Genomic DNA, 20,000 nt, shown 5'->3' on the forward strand with positions numbered 1-20,000 from the left:
ATCATTTTCATTCTCTGTGATCAGTGTCATCAGTGTCATCTGAAAGAACAAGTGTTCCTAATATTTTGCGCAGTAACTGATGGGTCCAGAAAAACTCTAAAACATTACATTTACTGCCATATGTGACAAAAGAAAGAGACAAATCCTCACTCCTTGCACGTCTTGCACAACATATTTAATTAGTATTTAATGTATGCAGGTGTCTGCACCGGCTCTGTGCAGGTGCATGCATCAGCTCAGTCTCACGGGCGTAACCGTGACTTGAAGCTTTTATTAAGGCTGCAAGTCTTTCTTTTCGACAACATGTGTGTAAACCTGTGGTTGGAAGTAGTTTTTAGATGAATTGAACTCCGACATGAAAACTGTGAATCACATTATTCTACAATATAATAGTGAAATTGGTCCTGTTAAATTATATAGAGTCAGAATAAAGTAACCAACTGTATATTCAGCATTTAAGCATTTATAAATTCAAAAACTGTAAAGACATATTTCATAAAAACATGTATATCCTTTACAGAAGGACAAATGCCACTAATCTTTAATCAAATCGTTCCTTTCCGCTGTAACATTTTCTTTTTTTTCCTTCTGTTTAGTGTTAGTATTCTGTTCACTCTTTGACCATCTGTACCCCTCACATCACACACACACACACACACACACACACACACACACACACACACACACACACACACACACACACACACACACACACTCAGATACAGGATGAGCAGTGAGGGGGAAGGAAGCACAGAGACAAGACAATGGATGGGGGGAAAGTGTCTTGTCCTCTCGTCGTCCCTCTGGGGGTTTCAGTGGAGTGAAAATGTGAGATGGATGGAAAACAGGAAGGACAAGTGACTGGATCTGCTGACACCTCCACTTACATGCTCTCTACGCACAGGGCTTGAGGCTTCACGAAATATTCAAACTGTTCATGTTTGGTTCATCGTAGAATTCAAACGGCACATTTGAATGTAGATTTTACGCGCACAGTATCTGTGATTCTCTCTTTACTTTCTTTTTATTATCGAGTCATTCTTACGTTCCTCTTCTTCTAAAAGCATTAGCTGGATACCAGGATGAATGTCTCATATCTGTGAGTTAAGTATGGTGCTGGAACCTGAAGGAGATTAGCTTAGCTTAGCATAAAGACTAGAAGCAGGGGGAAACAGCTAGCCTGGCTCTGTCCGAAGTAAGAAAATGCACTTACACACCCAAAAAAGTGTCTTAATTCACACGGTTCTCATTGGTTAAAACTGAGCTTTGGAGAGAGAGCCAGGCTGGACTGTATTGTCATCTCATACAGTGGTGATTTCTAAAGAAATAATACTTTCCAGACGCAGAGCGAGCGCAGTGCTGCTTCTGATGGACAACAGTGGCCCTCTGCCCGTAGCTGATGATTCAGCATTGTGTGTGTAATGGAAAGCTCTTAGCACCCTTTGCGTCCTCCCACTGCTTACAGAGGGAACTAAACCCACAGATTTTCACAGTAACAAAACCTGCAGCGTCCTGGTTGTCATCTCGACTCCACACATCATTTTTAAACACTGACTTGGACTCATTCTTCTATCCTCATCACTATTTCAGTGTCTCTCCTCTTGTTTTTTCCATGTCTCTGTAGGGTTGCCCTCCCTACGCTGATGTATTAATGTCCTGACTCCTCGTCTTGTTCCTCTTTCTTCACCTCCACATCTTTCATTTCAAATTTTTTTTCCTCTTTTTTTTTTTTTTTTCTGTCTCGCCTCTAAGTGGTCAGATCGCTCCGACAGATGAGATCTTGTGTTTATAACAAGTGTGTTAGGACTAAAAGCTCTGCTGAGGGCTCGGAGCTGCATGTTTAATGATTCATTGAGCTCCCTGGCACATACCCAGGCCGAGGCGTCAGGGTGGGGTTGGATTCGTGAAAAGTGGAGTTTGGGTAACGACGGTTTGTGTGTCTTCCCTCCCGCTATGAGGCTAATCGCTAGAGATGAGCAACACTCCCGACATTTTCATCAGCGCCGATAATCGCTGCCTCTCACCATCTGTCGAGCCAAAAATTCATTCAACCTCCAAACATAACTCTTAACTTCTGCTGTTTGTTCACCGCTTTTCTCTGCGGGACTGCTGCCGATACCTGTTGTCGTTCACACTCAAAAATAAAAGGAGCTGACTAACAAGCTTTTACCATTCAAATTAACTTTATTGGAGTTTTTTGCTTATTTTGAGTAAAACTTAAAGTTTTTGTTTTATAATCCGACTTCTTTGCCAGTGTTTGTCATTATTTTTTTAGCCGACAGATGATGTGTAAAACACTCCGTTGAAGACACAACAAAGTGTATTTAGATGTTCTGTTCTATTTCTAAGCTCTCTATCTGTTTCTCTTGCAGGCAGTATAAAGGGAGCGACAATAGTGGACGCTCTGGATACCCTCTACATCATGGAGATGTTTGAGGAGTTTGACGCTGCTACTGACTGGGTAGAGAAGAACCTCGACTTTAACGTGGTAAGTGTGTGTGTGTGTGTGTGTGTGTGTGTGTGTGTGTGTGTGTGTGTGTGTGTGTGTGTGTGTGTGATTGCATTAAAGTAGTAAGCAGTAATAGACTTCTGTATGGATCCATTAGACATGTTTTCGGCCTCTCTGGATTGTATTGATAACGTTGTCGAAGTCGGTATTCTCATTTCCTGTCCCCACACACACACACACACACATACACACGCACTCCTGTGATTCCTGGGGTAACGTGCATTGTCTTAAGATATGAAAAATTCTTTATTTACATATGTTGCGGTGGAGTCAAAGTGACGGTTTAGATTAAAACATCTCTGAACAATGGTTTCAATAACATTGATAAGACATTAAGGGCTTTGTGATCCATTAGCAGCAGAGCCCATTAGAAGCCTGGATAATTGTTTCTTACAATGCAATCATCCCGGCATCAGAAAATGACATTACATTTTTATATCATGTCATTAAGGAAAATTTATAACATGAAATATTAAAACACCCAGCAATTTTGAACTTATTATGCTCATTAAATTATGTCTTGATTATACTAATAATCATGTGTTTATAATGCCTTATGAGCAATAGTTAGCGAATCACTTGATTGGTGTCTCTGGATCAAATAAAATTTGATTATATTTTTGTACGTTTATCTTTTATATGTTTTAAAATGTGCTTCATCATTTTCAAATGCTGCTTTCAAATTGGGTTTCACTTTGTTATTAAGAGAAGCTATTTAGACGATGTTCACTCAAATATCAATTACTTTTTTATCCAGTGGCTGACTGTAGTTTATTTTAAGACTATATCATAAATAAGATCAAACACCCGACGACTACAAAATCTTCAAAAAGTCAAAAAATAACCGCACACATGACGTTCAGGCCGGGTCTGCCAAGTGGCGTCTAGTGATAAATGTTATCCTGTATTTTTCTCTATTTTATTTCCAACAGTTTTCTAGCTAGTGATGTTTTTTCCCTCCTCAAACTATGTGCAAGTTGGAAGCACATTATGTTTTTAGTCCTCCGCATCTCAAAATGTTACAAATGAATTTGGCAGAAACTCAGCAGACAGGTGGTGATCTAGATTTGGGATTAACGCCAAACTGTATGTTGCATTCAAGTGCTGGTGGGAAAGCATGTGGTCCAGGAAGTTGACTAATGAACAGCATCATATGACACTCAGCACTGAGTTGAAGTGGCACTCTACCAAAAACCTCCTGTCTTTTTATGTAAATTACCACTGTAGCTGCTAAAATATATATATATATATTTTTCACCTCCAGTTATTTGGACGTCAGACGTGTTCATATCTGTTGTTTTTCACATGTCTTTGATTACATCATGACTGAGTCTTACGTCCAATAACTCCTGAACTTGAAAGGTCTTTCAAGGCTCCATTATACCCTTGACGTCAATTATTCAAGTCTCTATTGACTGTATTATGGCAGAAGGTCGAGGCTTTGGCAAAATCAATTTAGTTGATCATCACACGCACACACACACACACACACACACACACACACACACACACACACACACACACACACACACACCTTTTGATACTGTGGTAAAAAGTCCTAAATCCTACAAAATAGGCACATTTTTTGTCCTTCTTTCAGTGCTTGTACCTCCATTCAAAACAGTGTTGAACACCAGGATGAAATGCCGGGAGTTGAGTTTTCATTAAAACAACGTTATGATTGATGTTTTAACTGCATGTCAAATTAATAAGAGCAGACAAGGACAAATTGCCTCCAAGTTACCATGTGACCGGTTGCTGATAATTAATGAAGCATTTAAAAAGCTTTTTTTTTTTTCAACGAGGTCTGGCGCATACATAAAAAAACACCGGGGCTACATTACTTCACTTCCAGCAAACTTCACAGAGGACAGGAGAGTAAAACCGTACCGGAGTCAAATACACCTTCAGATCAGATTTAAAGCTACTATATGGATTTTTCAGAAATGCTTGTTAGTAATGACACCGGTGGCCATTAAGTGAACTGCACTTAACTGCGAGCACGCCTCTTGGGCATCGGCCAAAACGGTGACGTCTCATTACATTCCAATTATATATCCTATTTGTAAAAACATTACTATCCGTAATGGTTCTATATACTTTGTCAGCTAAGGTAACGAAGCAACTGATGTCAGATTCAGGCCGTGTAGCTAAGTTACAGCCAGCTGGCTAGCCATAGTCTCGTTAGTAAGTAAGTTACAATCACGGGTCACGTTAGCCGGGGAATTAATTTGCCAAGCAACTAGCATATCCAATCAGATAGAATTTTGCTAGCCATAACGTTAGCCAGCAAGCAAGCTAAGGTTAGCCCGCTTGCTTTTAATGTAGCTTCGTAACGTTAGTTGATAAAATCATTTGCAAACGGCAAGCTAGCCAATATACTAGCCAGATGATCCGTAAGTCTGGATGGATGAACGAGCTGATGTTATCAACTCTAGACGATATTTTTGCTACGTTAGCTACACACTATGGGAACTGTAGCAGAGCTGAAAAGAGGCAAGGCACTCTGGAGCGGCCATGAACATCACAGCCTTCTGGGTTTTCCCAAAAACCCGTCCCGAGTCCTTGACATACATAGAAATCAGTCCACAGAAGGACGGTCTCAGTTTTTAAGTTACGTTGCATTCCGTACTCACATTGGCACTACAAAGCAATTATTACATGATAGTTGTTACATACTGTATAGCACCTCTAATCCTCCTTACTGTACTGTATGCAAAACTGTGGATGTTTCAGCTCATTCCCATGTGGGGACTTGCCACGCCTGAGTTTTCAGCGCCTCTGTAATCCCCTGTGCATAATCCTGCCTTATTTACAGTATTTACCAGCAGTCGTCCCGTCACTCAAACGGCGTCGTCGCAGCATGAGGCCCATTGTTTTCTCATCTGCTCTGTTCGTTTGCTGCAGTAGCATAATGCCGAGCCGTAAAGCTACCTTTGAGGCTCCACACTTTCTGCATATGCTTTAGGATAAGTGCTTTTTAATGGCCAGGCAGTTATTGTGAAAGCACCTCGGGAAAGGATGATTTAAATCGATCAAGGTTTTTTTATTATGTTACTAAAGAATCAGTAAGTATTTTATAAAAACTAGATTGAGACATTCCTCCTCACTTACTTGGGAGGTTTTTAATGAAAGATTTCAAAGGGAAAAGGTCGTCTCTCATCTGACAGCGTGACGAATGACGTGGAATCACAAAACTGATGTTATGTCTTATGAACAACTATAAACTTTTGCGACTCGAGTGAAATGGTCCAGGAAAGTAAGTCTTAAAACATTCTCGGAGAAGATTTAAAAGTCGAAAATGCTGCCGCTGCGCCGGAGGTTAAAGGAGCCTTTAAAGGGATTTGGAGACACAGAGAAGAAGGATAAAAAAAGACAAAGGTTTGTTAAAACCAACAAGGGGGATTTTTTTTTTTTAGGCTTATGAATACAGAAGTAGTGACAGTAGCCAGCAGTGTTTGTCTCTGGACACTTTGCCAGAAGACAGAAACAGAGTAACAGATGGAGAATGGAGAGAATACAGATTCACTTGATGTCTTTGTGCAACATGTCTGCGTCAATACAACTGTCCCGAAGCAGAAGTGCACAAGTTTTGATGGCTTTGTATTGTCAGTGTACACACACACACACACACACACACACACACACACACACACACACACACACACACACACACACACACACACATCAACATACAGTAGAATGACGGCAGTAGCCGGTGGAAGAAATGGTTCCGCCAAACTTCTGTGCTGTTCATCACTGCTGTGTGAACAGTTTCTCCTGTGGAACTGCGAGGTAAAGACTAATGGATTGTACATTCGTAATGCAAAACATAAACCTGCGCATCACATACTGATTGGTTCACACAGGAATTAAAGATGACCTCTGGAGAGGAAAGAAAGAGCTGCTGGCCAAAAAGTAAATTGCGCAACCATTAAGAAATATCTTTTCCGATAAATTACTGAATTTAATCTTATCGATCAGCACTTTTGCGTTCAACCGTCTTCACGTGAGCCAGGGGGAAATCAGCCAGCTTTCTGGACATTGCAACTTTAACTTTTTTGACGATCAAAGAAAAAATGGTTTTGTTACTACAGTTTATCTAGATCTGATACAAAAACGGCACTGATGAATATGTAAGGATACGATGCACTGATTCAAACGGAACATGGCTTCAGTAACTAGTAAGAGTTGTGGCCAGTTAGAATTAGATATTAGCTGCAGACACTTGTCCTAGTTACTTATGAAAACAATAGCTAGCATGACTTCAGCGTTGCCCTCTGCTCTTCTATGGCCAACGACTGATAATCGTGTTTTCCTTTCATCTCGGACCTGACACAATATGGCCGCAGCTCAGACGCCTCCCTCCGAGTCCCACTGCAAGGAGCCGTGCAGGTCGTACTGCCATTTATTTCTACACAAGCAGCTACGCAACGCCTTTTAGATCTATTTAAAGGGAAAGAGCAAGAGCACGGGGGTTTATAGCACCCCTGAGACTCCCTCTGTCATAACTGAAACGCTCTGAAACACAACTCACGATCATAAGCTACAAAGAGCAGGGGTTGGAAAAGGGAAACTCATGAATTTCCTGTTATGAGAAAACTGCAAGTGCTGGTTGCTTTTTTTGCCATTTTTTATTAAGCTCTAAGATCAGCAAATACAGTTTGTCACGTAACAACCCCCCCCCCCCCCCAAAAAAAAAAAAAAAAAAAAAAAGATCTTAAGATACACTTTCATCTAAAGAGGTCTACTCGGGCGATTACCTCATCGATTCATCTCGCTGTGGTCCTTAATTAGCGCTCTGTTAGGAAAAGGCCGTGCTCAGTCCGTTTCCTGTGCGCCCTGTAATGGATTTAACGTTTGCAACATCGGGACTCTTGACTCCTCGCCTGCCAACTTGCAGGAGTGAGATAACGTCACACAACTGCTGACTCGTGCGACTGCGGGGGTCACTGTCCAACAGTTTAAAGCCGTGACGGTCGCTAAAAGCAGACACTGCAGGAAGAACCGCTGTAACTGTTTGCTCAAAAGTGCTGTGAATATAAAGCCGGAGTGTTTCGGCTTCACTCTTCATTTAAACGGCACTCCTAGACAGCAGGTAGAAATAATTGTGTCCTTTCGCATTTCAGCGCGTTGTGGAGGAAATGATTACATTTTAATTAGGAAAATTAGCAACACAATCTAACTACTCAATCAGTCATGCAGACTTGGGGGTGGGGGATGACGGGACCCATTTTGTCTGGCATTTAATTTGTTTTTCCGCCGGACGGACTTTATTGTCCTATCTCTGGTCGACAGCAGTGACTTATGAGAGCTGTCAGTCAAGCACAAAAACTTCATCTGACTCAGGAATCTGTTCATAAAGACGCAGAGGGAGAGAGGGGGAGGGAGAGAGAGGGAGAGAGGGAGGGAGATGAAGCTTCATTGTTCTGTTGCTGAGACAAATAGCTTTACAAACTTACATTTTTTTGTCATTATTTGTCCCATTCCCTCTGCCAAAAACTGTCTGGAAATAGAGGCATTGTATTTTAAGATGCGGCGCACTTTATCACTGCCATTTAAGGCAATGTTTGGTAGCTGGGGATTTTGTTTTTTTTAACTTTGGGGGACGTGAAGCCCTTCACTGCTTTGTGACAGATTGGAATAAGAGTGCCCGACAAGCGGCCCTTATACTTCATCAGCATTTTCTTATTTTTATAAACCCTTTAAAAATCTGCTGATCAACCAAACGACAGAATAACTCAAAGTTTGGCACATACATCGATGACAGCAGGTCTGTGAGGCTCACAAGGACGAATCCAGCGTGCTGATGTCCAGCAACTCCGATGTTACCGTGTTCATCCTCTCAGTGTAGCTTTTTCAGCATGCTAACATCAGTAAACACAAAGTATAGCTGAGGCTCATGGGAATGTCAATACTTTTGGATGAAATGTCGAGGGGGCCTCCGCTGTGATTACAAATCCTTATTTGGGAATGTTTGCGCAACATTTCATGGCAATCCGTCAAACAGTTATCAGAGAGATGTTTCAGTCAGCACCGAAGTGATGGACCAACCAACGCTGCCATCTCTTGATCCACGTCACTAGTGTAACTATTTTAAACTGTTTTATGTTGTGATAATCACCAAAACACCCCGGATGCAGAATTAAAAGCTTCCGCAATTCCTCACGCAGTGCGGGTATCCACTGCTCAATACACTGTAAAAAACATGCACAATGCTAATATGTCACCAGCCACTTCGTCAAAACACTCCATTGCTCATTGTTTCATCTTACTCTCTCATTGCATACGCACTCATTCATGGCAGGTCTCAGTTCTAAACCTGCCCGAGTTTAAATGTTACCAGTATATCAACCGTTTGCTGCTACAACCCAAAAATATCTGTGTGAAGCCCACCTCGATCCGATCCTCCCCGAAAGCGAAACAAGACCCAGGAACATTTCTGCACTGAGTTTGTGTTTTCCTGTTTCACAGTTTGTGGGTGGATGCATTTGTATTCATGAGTAGCACTTCTGTAAGCGTTCCCTCCTCTCATAGTTCTTGTCTTTGTTCCCCGCTGCAGAATGCAGAAGTGTCTGTGTTTGAGGTGAACATCCGGTTTGTTGGAGGTCTGCTGTCCGCCTACTACCTGTCTGGGAAAGAGGTAAGAAACACACCGAAGCCTCCTGTGGCGCTTTCTCGTGAGTGGGAAGGATGGTGGGGATGGAGTGATGGAATGGGTGCTTTTATATCCTCAAAATCTTTAGTAATATCCCCTTCAACAGCTCGTACAGATTAATGTATCCCATTAGCGGGTGCCAAGATAAGTTCTCTTTTTAAGTATGGGTCTGTCGCTCTTTTAGTTCGATACCAATTAGGGTTGAACACACTGTGTGTACTTGAAGATGGCTGCCCAGAAATGTTGCTCCTCTTAGTTCTTGAATTATGTGGTGGATGCACATAGGTTAAGGATACAGCAATGTTATTTTTGTAAAAACTCAATAGAGTATCGTGTTCTTTCTTTACTTTTTTTCCCCACAGGAATGTCCTTGAATGTTGGCAAGATCTTTGATAAAACCGAGGTTGCCTCAGTCAGATATTGAAAACCGACCATTGTTTCACTGTACTTTTAAAAGTACTTCCTTTTTTGAAGTACGAGAGAAAAGAGAGGTGGTACTCCATCGGCCTCGGGGTGGAAGTATGTCCTGAAGTGTGGAAATATTCCTCCAGGCTCGCTTTGTGTTCAGATAAGAGAGAGATTCAGCGGGTCTTCTCGCTTTACTCATAGCGCCAGTCCAGCACTCTGTGCGAGTGAATATGTGAACCGACTTAGTGACAAGCGGCTGTGGAAATGACATCAGCAGGGTATTGCATTCAGATCCTGTTCCACTCTGAGGTTTTGTGTTAAACTCACGTTTCCTTAACATCTTCTCTCCTTTCCGTCTTTTAACTACACCGCTCAGACTGTTAATATGTGATAAGACCCCACCAAAGAATTCTTAAAAAAAACTATTTAAAAACTGGTACCTGCAAAGTATTTTTCGAAAACAGAAAGATCTTCAGAGTCTATTTCTGTTTCTCGACTGATGTCACAAGAGGGATTTCACTGCGAGTCACTTTTATCTTCACTGCTGTCGACACTTCTGCTGCAATCTGTACTTTAATACACACACACACACACACACACACACACACACACACACACACACACACACTGTCCCAATCTACACCGTCGTCGTAGCGGTGAGCGAACCGGAGTTGTGAGGCTAAGTGCTTCTTTATTAGCAGGGAGAGTGCGGGCAGGAGGCGCACTGGGAGTTCTCCGGTAGCAAAACCCATTTCCAACCTCAACGAGCGTTTTTAGCGCTTCACTACACACAGAGAATCTGGAGGAACACTACTTCTGATTTGCCATGTGCTGCATGTGAGGGTAATAACGCTAACAAGAACAATAATTGTTGTTTAAAGAAGGCTCACGAAAGCAACATTGTAATGTGTGTGTGTGTGTGTGTGTGTGTGTGTGTGTGTGTGTGTGTGTGTGTGTGTGTGTGTGTGTGTGTGTGTGTGTGTGTGTGTGTGTGTGTGTGTGTGTGTGTGTAAAATGTAAAGAATGGAATAAATCTGTGGCTCTCCGGAGAGTGAACTCGGTCTGATTTCAGTGCTTTCTTCAAACACCATCGGCCCATTTCCACTCATTCCCTGCCAGATTGTCAACGTTTCTTTATGCCTTTGTTTTTTTGCTCTTTGTACTCTGCAACCTGTGACCTGGAATCTTAATCTGAGCCCTGCAACCTGTTCCCTGAAGCCTGTATCTGCACCTTTTTCCTGCCCCATTCTGATTATTACCGGTGGATTCTCGATCACTTCTGTTTGGACTTTCAGTGAGCTTAGATGTCTTCACCTGGTCAATTAATCATTGAACTGCATTTGATTCCTCCTCCCTCTGCGGCCTGAATTTGTGAATCAGCAGTTTGTTTCAGCTCCTTTCTCTCTTAGAGTCTTTAGTTTTCTGCTATGGTTCAAACTCACTGCTCTCATTATTGTGATTTCCAGCCAAAGCAGTTATCCATGTCTAGTCCAAAAAACTCCGATAAACTGACTGTCCACTCCCTGCCCAGCTCCAAATGGCTGACGTACAGTTAGTTACTAGCTGGTGAGCATAGCAAGAGGAGCATTTAGCTGCTCAGGAGACAGATATTTTCCTCAGGAGTTGGTGAAAACTAAATATTGAACTTATATTAATCTGGTAATTTACAGCTAATCATTACACATAACTGCTGGACTGTGTAGGAGGAGACCAGTCTGTTGATGTGGCTGAATTTCTGGGCGGTCAATGTTAGTCCTACATTACTAACGCTCACTTATGCGTGAAACTTAAGTAAATAACTGAGAAATTCAATTTCAGATGCGATCCAGTGATCTTTTTGTTCCTGTGACGCCACGTAAAAGAGCCCATTCATCAGGAATTCAGAAAAACTGTATTTAAGGTCAATGCAGACGTAGGAAATGTAACCAAACATTATGCATCCTCATCTGGCTCAGAGTCCAAGGCCTCAGTCCTGGCTTTAACGCTTCTTTCCGCATCTTTGATCATTTTATTCATCAGCTTCAGTTTTGTTAAGACACTATATATATTTAATCAAAGAGGCAGAAACATAGAACATTGATTTGATTTTTTTATGATTTTTATTTGATTTTTAGTTTCTCTGTCTCAGCCATCTGTCACTATGGAATAAAACATGAATGAATAAATGAAGTCGTGTTCTAAAAAGTATTTACGTTGTCAATTAATCTGTTGATCATTTTCATATTAATTTGGTTTATAGAATGGCGGTAAACTAAAAGTATGAAACCGGAAGAAATCAAGTTGACTTCACATCAAGACAATAGAGAAAGAAAAGAAGCAAATTTAGCTTGCAAAATGTCTTGAGCGATTAATCTGTGAGATCAATATGAAGGATTATTGGCTCTGGTTGCTTTATTGTAAGCCATGTGATGAAGTTTCAATCAACATTGATTTGCTTAACCAGCCAATCGCATGCCTCAAAACTAGAAGGTCACTCAGAGAGTGAACAATTTGTAACACAATACAACACAAAATGCCACAAAAATAATAAAACTAATTTAAAAACTGCAAAAGTATGTTCAGTTCAAAGAAAATGAACAAAGTCTTGTATTTAATTGTTATAAATACAAGAATATAATGGCAAACATTCTCGTGACAAAAGCTGCTTGCGGATCATCTGAAGTGTGTGTGATGAGTGTGAAACTGCAGTCACTCTTAGTTCCGTTTCTTTTTCTTTTTGTTGTGAGAGCCACTCAGTTGGAGACCTTCTCCTGTATTGCGTGGGAGCCTTGAGGGGTCGCTCTCCTTCAGCTGCAGGTCAGGGTCCCCTGAAGGATGGAGGAGGTAGATGGATGGCTGATTGGTGGCCTCGGAGCACTGGAGGCTGTTGATGGACAAGATGACTGAGTGTTGCCTGTGGTGTGCCTCTGGATGACCGATGATTTCGAGGTTTAAAGACTGCTGGCTGGCGCTGAAGGGTTTTTTCTCGTGGTAAAAGAACAAACACCATCAATGCCTGCTGGGTCCAGGGACTTCAAATTGCTTGTTTTGACCAACCAGCAGTCTAAAAGGTGGAACCGGGTACATTGTTGTGTGGAAGATATATTAATTAATCCATTATCATAATAGGCGCTGATTAATTTTGTGTCAGTTTACTAATCGTGTATAGTCTTCTATAATCATCATCTATATTAGTATTTCTTGCTTGGATTTTGTCTTGATTCCATGGCCGGCAAAACGCATATTTGAATATGCACACTTGGTCAAACTGGTGAAATCCATTTTGGGTTTTATTAGATGAGCACTCCACTTCTCTGCTTTCACATGCTGAAGTTCAACATGTGAAAGCAGTGCTTTTGGAAGCCCTCTCCTGATAAAAGCTCTTGCGCACAAAGTGGAGCTTTTGTGGCCGAATATTTTTATAATAAAACGGACTAATTGAACACCGGTCAGGCATTGTGTAACTCGGCATTTGGAGTGGGCCTATCTATTAGAGGAGACTGTACCTGACCTGCTGAGATGTCCAACCTTCAAACCCAGAGAGAGCACACAGGGGAGGGAGGGAGAGATGGAGGGAGGGAGAGAGGGAGAGAATGCTCTGCTGTCTGAATTGAAAATGACTGCAGACTACAGAGGTATTGAGTTCTTAAATGATAAAATCATTAAACTTCTTGCAAAAAAAAACAACCTATGAAAGGCTGATGCGTGCTCGAATACACCGTAGAACAAAATGGTGTTTGTTTGTATCTGTGTTTTTGAATGGCTGTAACGCTTTTAAATTGGAAGCACTGAAAGCATCCGAAGTGTCAGTTGAAGTTGAAGCTCGTAAAGTATTTGAAGCGAGGAGCTGAAAACAGCCACCTTGCTGTTGAAGGCTGTAAGTCAGAGGGGTCGAGGTCTATCGCCACGCCATCCTTGGTCTCACTGAACGCTATCAGTTGTGCTCACAGGTTTTAATGTTGGAGAGAGTTTTTGGTTCAATGAGGAAATCCGGAGTTAAAGGGGCGTTTGAGACGGGCAGAAGGAGCAGGTAGAGGCATCACTGTCTCTCTCTCCGGGTCGGTTCTAATCGGGTTCTGGCTCAAAGAGACCCGGGCCTTTGGATGAAAGTTTGATCAGTAAAAGTACAGCTGGTACTAGCTGTATTCAACCTCATCGGCTAAGAAGAGAAGGACCGCTGCAAGGTAAACAATGTACAAAGAGATGAATAAAATGAAAATGCTTCCAGTTCCCTTACTAATTAAAGCTAAGTGCTTCAAGGAGGGAAGAACAGACAGCAGCAAGAATGAAAGACAGGAAAAGGAAGTAGGAAGAAGATGATGATTGACGGAGGAAAGGAATTAAAAAGGAGCAAAGGAAGAAAGTTGTTGCTAATCTTTATTGTTCTTTACTAACTGGGAGAATATAATACGTCAATCAAAAACTACAACTTTTTACATTTGCTGCCAGTATGAATTGATCATGCACACTGGCTGTATTTAGTATATTTGAACATTTTTCCAGTGTGAACAAACTATATTATCATGACCGTTGGAGAATAAGTGTGTGGTGTGGATTCAGGATACAGCTAGGAAGTTAAACATAAATTAGGGATTAAGAAAAATAGAAATTTAAAAAAAGGAATTCAATAAAAAGGGAACTCATCATTTTTCAGACAAATATTTCAGTTTTCCTCTTTCACAAGCTGAAGTTGAACCTGTAGAAGCAGTGCTTGAGAGATGGAGAGAGAGAACAAAAGGGAAGGAACAAGTGAATGAATAACGGAAGAATGGAAGAAATCAGGGCAGGAAGCAATAAAACATATGTGTAATCACATTAAACACACTAAAACCCTCAAGTCATTCCTTCATCAAGTGATTGTAATGCGTAAAATTCAAATTACAGTGAGCAAGAATCAACAAATCCTTGCTGTGGAGATGTGCATTTAAAATTCCCCGTTATTCATTTGAAGAGGAGGATTTCATGCTCCATCCAAACCCTTAATTCTGGAATGATTATAATGAACAACAATGCCGATGCTTGATTGTGATGAAAACTAATCCCAATCTCCTTTAGTTGTGTCTGACAGAGTAATCTGGTGATGGCATGGATGAGCGTCCCAGCTGCCCCCCTCGTCCTTTAGAACCACGCAGATTAAAGTGAAAATCCTGTCTGTGGGAAGCCAAAGCAGAGGCAGCATGCTCAGGTGTCTTCTGGACCTCCTTCTGACACGGCAATGCAAAGAAACGGTGACAGAGATTAGTTTTTAAATAAAGGGTTTGAGGAGCATGAACCGCAGACATAATTCATGATCCCACGGCTGCCTAGACAGAGATAGCCTCACGATACGGCTAACTCGGACCTTTCTTCCGAATAAAAATGATACATGCAAGACTAAAATGTAGGAATGTATCAATCATGACGTGCATAAAAAAAATACAGGAAACAGAAACGTTGCTACTCATTGCTGGTCCGCTGTCTGGTTAGATAAGGAGCGGCCGTTGGCGAACGATGCCCCTCTATGCGGCGCGCTTGTAATTGCGCTCGGCTTTCATCTGGAGGAACAGAAACTGGACTTTCCACTGGACCTCTGGACAGATCCACGCTTGACTGATTTGGTTTGGCACACTGGTGGTTTTCCGTGGCACGGGGGCGACAGGAATTAGCTGAACTTGAGGTTCCTGTTGCCAGGCTTTAATGCGTTTCCTTCTTCACTGTCAGTGATTGATCAGATGGCACGAGAAGCCTTCGCTGCCTGGGCTCAGGGCAGGACAGCGCAGCACCACTTTGCCAATTCCGTCTGCGAGTTTATCGGTTTCCATTAAGATAGTATTTCCCTAGTTATATATTTACAAACGTCAGCACACTGTGATCTACAACTAGGCAGGCATTCATCTGTCGCTGTTATACTTGGCCTTCATGATAAAAGTATACAATTACTCATTACTAATACGGTTTGAAATGGACTGAGAGTGGATGTTTGACGGGGTCCTTGAAGCTTGCAGAACTGATTAGGATTCAGTCTCACCAGTGATTTCAGGGTCATTAAAAGACACTAGTGCGCCCGCTGCTGCAGCCTCATGTGATTAGACTTTGATGAGACGACCAACCAGGCATGTCAACATCTCCTTAAGAGGATCCCATGTGTTGTTTTGCCTTGCATTCATGGTCCATGTAGTGTGACATAAAAGCAGCTTTAAACACAACGAGAGAGGAGCCGAGATCAATGCAGAGAAACCGGGGGGAGGGGGGGGGGGGGCGGGTTGTGACTGACAGGCTCACAGACAGGTGAACCAGCAGGAACCAGCAGGGTGTCTTGGTGTACTCAGTGTTTTGATATCTCGCTGCGCCATATGGCTGACTGGGCGGTAACTTGAGCAGCTGCGCGCTCCTTTTACTTCATTCTCCCACAAGTGCTGGTGGCCGCTTTAAGATTTCATGAAAGCAAGGAGCTGCCAGATTTCCCTTCCTTATAATACGTGTCCTCCTCTGGCTCTACATGGAGGTGTTCACAATAGCTATAACCAGCACCCCTCTGGAACTACATGACAATGTTCTTAATGAGTGACCATGACTTGACAAAAAATAAAAGAGTACCAAAAGCACATTTTTTTGTGTTAATTATAGGAGGGAAAACGGTGTCTGACACGTTGAAATGTGTTCTGTCTCAGTTTCCCTCATTTGTCCTCAATTAACATGTATCACACTGTAATTAGACAGAGCCAAATCCACATGCACATGTGCCTGGAGATCCCTCCGCACAAACGGCATCTGGAGGCTGTGTTGAGAACACCAAATGTGTGACGCGTGAGGGAATTATCCGAGAGGCATGAAGAAAGAGGAATGCGATCCAGCTCTCGGCCAGCGGCTCCGATAACGGGAAACTACAGCATGAAGAGAAGACAATGTGTAGGACAATAGGTGGATGGCTGGCATGAGAAAGTGGTTTTACATTGACGGGAGGGAGAATGACTAAGATGAGGATTGAGTGAGACAGGAAAGCTGCAGGGGAATAGCAGGCTGGCCTCGCTATCTGTATCACGACATCATCTGTAGTCGTTCTCAACTCTTGACCTTCTTTCTAGTCTACAACGTTAGTTTCTATTTGCAAAGTTAAAGATCCGGTCAGAATTATAGTTTAAAACATTAGAAAAAATATAACATTATTAACAGAATTTGAGGAGGTTACAGTGTTGACGTTATTTCAAAGACAAAATTAGCATGCTAACCAGCTAGCCTCGGCCTGTCTTGTCTCTGTTTTGACCTGCCGAGGGACTACAGACACAAATTACCTTAAAGCTATGATCTGGTGCATTAAATAATGACATTTATGTTTTAAACTGTACATGATCCCTTTCATTTATTTATTTTTATCTAGAATTGAAGTATTTAGAAATGTAGCATCATATTTCTTTGGAGTGGGTGTCTAAGGGATTAGTCATCAAAGTAGTTCATCACCTCTTTTCAGTGTCCGTGAGTATTTTCTGCACGGCTCACACGCAGAAGTGATCGCGGTAGGATTCAGACAAGAGGCTCCTCTTAATCCTCAGCTTGAACCGAGTGTAGGGTGGACACCTACAGGCGGAATGGCACAAGCACACACGAGACACAAACTCAGGCATGCATGAACAGAGAGGCAGCCGAGAGCGACCCTCTGCGACAGACCGCCTCCCGAGGCCGCGATGTCCAATCAGACACCCATCGAGCGTGACACACGCACATCCGCAGCTTTCTATTTACTCCGTCCCACTTCATTGTGCAGCCGCTGGATAGCGGCGAAGAATAGAAAAAAAAGAAGAAAAAAAAGGGATAGAAAGCTGGATGAATATCTTGACATTTAACTGCTTGTTTCTTTCATTCTCTTCCGGACAGGGTTGGGGGTTTGATTTCCATTGGGACCCGTTATGCTAAAAAATACATGCAAGCCGAGCATAGCACTGTAGATTACTTTAGACTTAAAAGCATCCACCAAATGGTGAAATCTTGTACGATTGTCATAAAAGTTTCTTGTTCACAAATACAGACACAGGGTTTTAATGTATCCCTACAAAAAAAATAGTTCCTCCCCATGTTCTTGAGGATTCTGTTTCGGATGTTTTGTGGACGTTCTGGAACATGCGACTCGGATGAATCGATGACTTCAAACTGCAGATACTAGTTCTTCCATCTTCCTGAAAAGAACTACAAAGGGACTCAGTAGATAGACGGATCTGTGGGAGATTTCCCTCCTTTGCTAAAGGTTTTTTTAAAGGAAGAACAATTCAGTTAAAACCCAGGAGGCCCCAGATACCCACACTGAGATGTCTAAGAATGGGAGCGTGGGAGTGAGAATGTAATTCAAAAGACCTACAGGAAATAAAAAATGAGCCCAAGGATTTTTCCGACAAGGTTTCGCATCAAATTGAAAAAAAGAGGTTGACAGTTAAGAGTCTGCTCCGTCAACTAGATGTAGATGTGATTGGACTTCACAGTATATACATGACGATGTAAAAACAACAGCCGGACATCACACCCACTCGCCAGCTGTGCAGAGATTTCAAACTCCTCTTCTTTTCATTTGTTACACAACTATTTCTTTGTGTGCACAACAGAGTACAACAGTATGCATGTTTTCCAGGAGAGACTGTTTGAAAATGTTATCTCCATATTGAAATATATCACGTCTCCCCCCCCCCTCTATTCATGGTGGTCCGATAACGATCAACAAACCACCATGGTTAAACTGTAATCAATCCGCGGTTCATACTGAACTGTTTGATCACGGATCAACCACGGTTTGTTACACCGCGACCCTGCATGATTTCATAATTTGGATGGATTTAATATGAATGGATGGATCCATCCATATTAAGCAATTTAAAGAACTTTCTATCAATACCTGGCTCTGCTCTCACAGACGGGGGGGGGGGGGGGGGGGGGCAAGCTCATCGACACAAAGCCGCCCACAGTGTAATCCCATCCCGGACCTCTCGCACTGCAGGTCAGCACAACAACCTGCACTACTGACCACTGAAAGCTTAGCCAAACAAATACACACACACACACACACACACACACACACACACACACACACACACACACACATGTTGTCGCAGCGTGCAGGACGGAGCCGTCGGTAAGCTATCCTCAGGAAATCCCATTCACTCAGTGAGAAAATTGGCTTTGCTGGAGGGACAAAAAGAGAAAAACAACCGCCCCCATCCCATTCCCCCTTTGGGCCATCTCTGATATCCTCCTGCTGTGCCTGAGTAAAGCGCCTTACATATATCCACACACACGTATCCACACACATTCACGCACACACACACACACGGACAAGTAAAGGTTATTTACCAACCGTGGAGAATGAATTTTCTGGATATCTATCCTAATCTCTTCGACTGGTCTAATCTGTTCTGAGGAGCGGGAGCAGGGCTACAGACGGAAGGAGGATTGGGGACAGAGGAGGAAATAGTGGGGTCTGACCAACATGATGCACACAGTCACGCCTTCCTTTATTGCTGATATGCTGAGTAGTTTGTGATGCGACTTAAGAAAGGTGGAAACTTCACGGAACAGTGTGTAAAACACTGTAGTTACTGCATGTTCACGAGTCATGCCTAGCTTGTGACGCAATAATATAATGTCAAAGAAACTACTATTTTTAGGTTTATGCCAAAACATTTTTTATAGATACAGTGTATTTGTCCTTTAATTCAAATAATTCCTGTAAAGTGCACTGAACCGTAACACAAAAAATCATGTCAAGTGAAAAACATAAGTGAATGAACAATGTTAGACTGATTACAAAAATATACTATATTATCCTACTGTAGGGCTCAATATAATGTCTTCACATTGCTGGTTTTGTCTGAAAAGTAAAACAAACAAAAAAACATAGAAAATGTTTCTTGATGTACAGTAGGGGAAAGAAACATAATTTTTCACATTTGAAAACACCAATGTTTGCAAATGTCCAGAAATCAATGAATCGTTTCAGCACCACCCACCCAAGGTTGTATGTTCCATGCCAGTAATGAATGCATTTAAATACCGTGAATTGAAGTAATGAGCATCAGGTTTAATTAAAGGAGTGCAAGGTGCCCTGTGTCTCTATAATTATTATTGATACAAACTAAGGCTGGTCTTTGTAGTGTCCCTCAGAGTACAAAGCACATATCACAGTAGCTTGAAAGAGTACATCCAGTCTGAAATAGAGCTCTGTGTTCCCAGAGTCAGGGGGACGTCTGTCTGCAGAGGCCACGACGAACAAGTCGCTGTCAGGGATTATTCTGTGTTGCTGTTGCAAGTTCCAACAAAATATGAATGAAAGAAAAAAAGATGCCGTCAAAGCTGGAGACAGCTGGGGTTTTTGTATGGAAATGTGGAGAGCTTAACGGGGAATTTCAGGTATAAATACCCAATACAATATTCCAATATAAATTTAGCAATGTAGATTTAATATAACAATACCTGGATAATAATTGT

General features: G+C 42.0%; 1 protein-coding gene across 1 annotated transcript in view; it reads left to right on the forward strand.

Annotated features, from left to right (window-relative positions):
* Window positions 1-2,377: 2,377 nt before the first annotated feature.
* Window positions 2,378-20,000, forward strand: part of man1a1 (mannosidase, alpha, class 1A, member 1) — a 72,884-nt gene continuing 55,261 nt past the window's right edge. The window contains exons 1-2 of the mRNA XM_068706929.1: window positions 2,378-2,488; window positions 9,072-9,152. Of these exons, the coding sequence (XP_068563030.1) occupies window positions 2,423-2,488; window positions 9,072-9,152 (147 nt within the window). The 5' untranslated portion in view covers window positions 2,378-2,422. The remainder of the gene's footprint in view (window positions 2,489-9,071; window positions 9,153-20,000) is intronic.

Source organism: Cebidichthys violaceus, unplaced genomic scaffold, assembly GCF_023349555.1.
Source record: "Cebidichthys violaceus isolate CVI_PGR_0920_01 unplaced genomic scaffold, fCebVio1.0.p SCAF_125, whole genome shotgun sequence".
NCBI lineage: Eukaryota > Metazoa > Chordata > Actinopteri > Perciformes > Stichaeidae > Cebidichthys > Cebidichthys violaceus.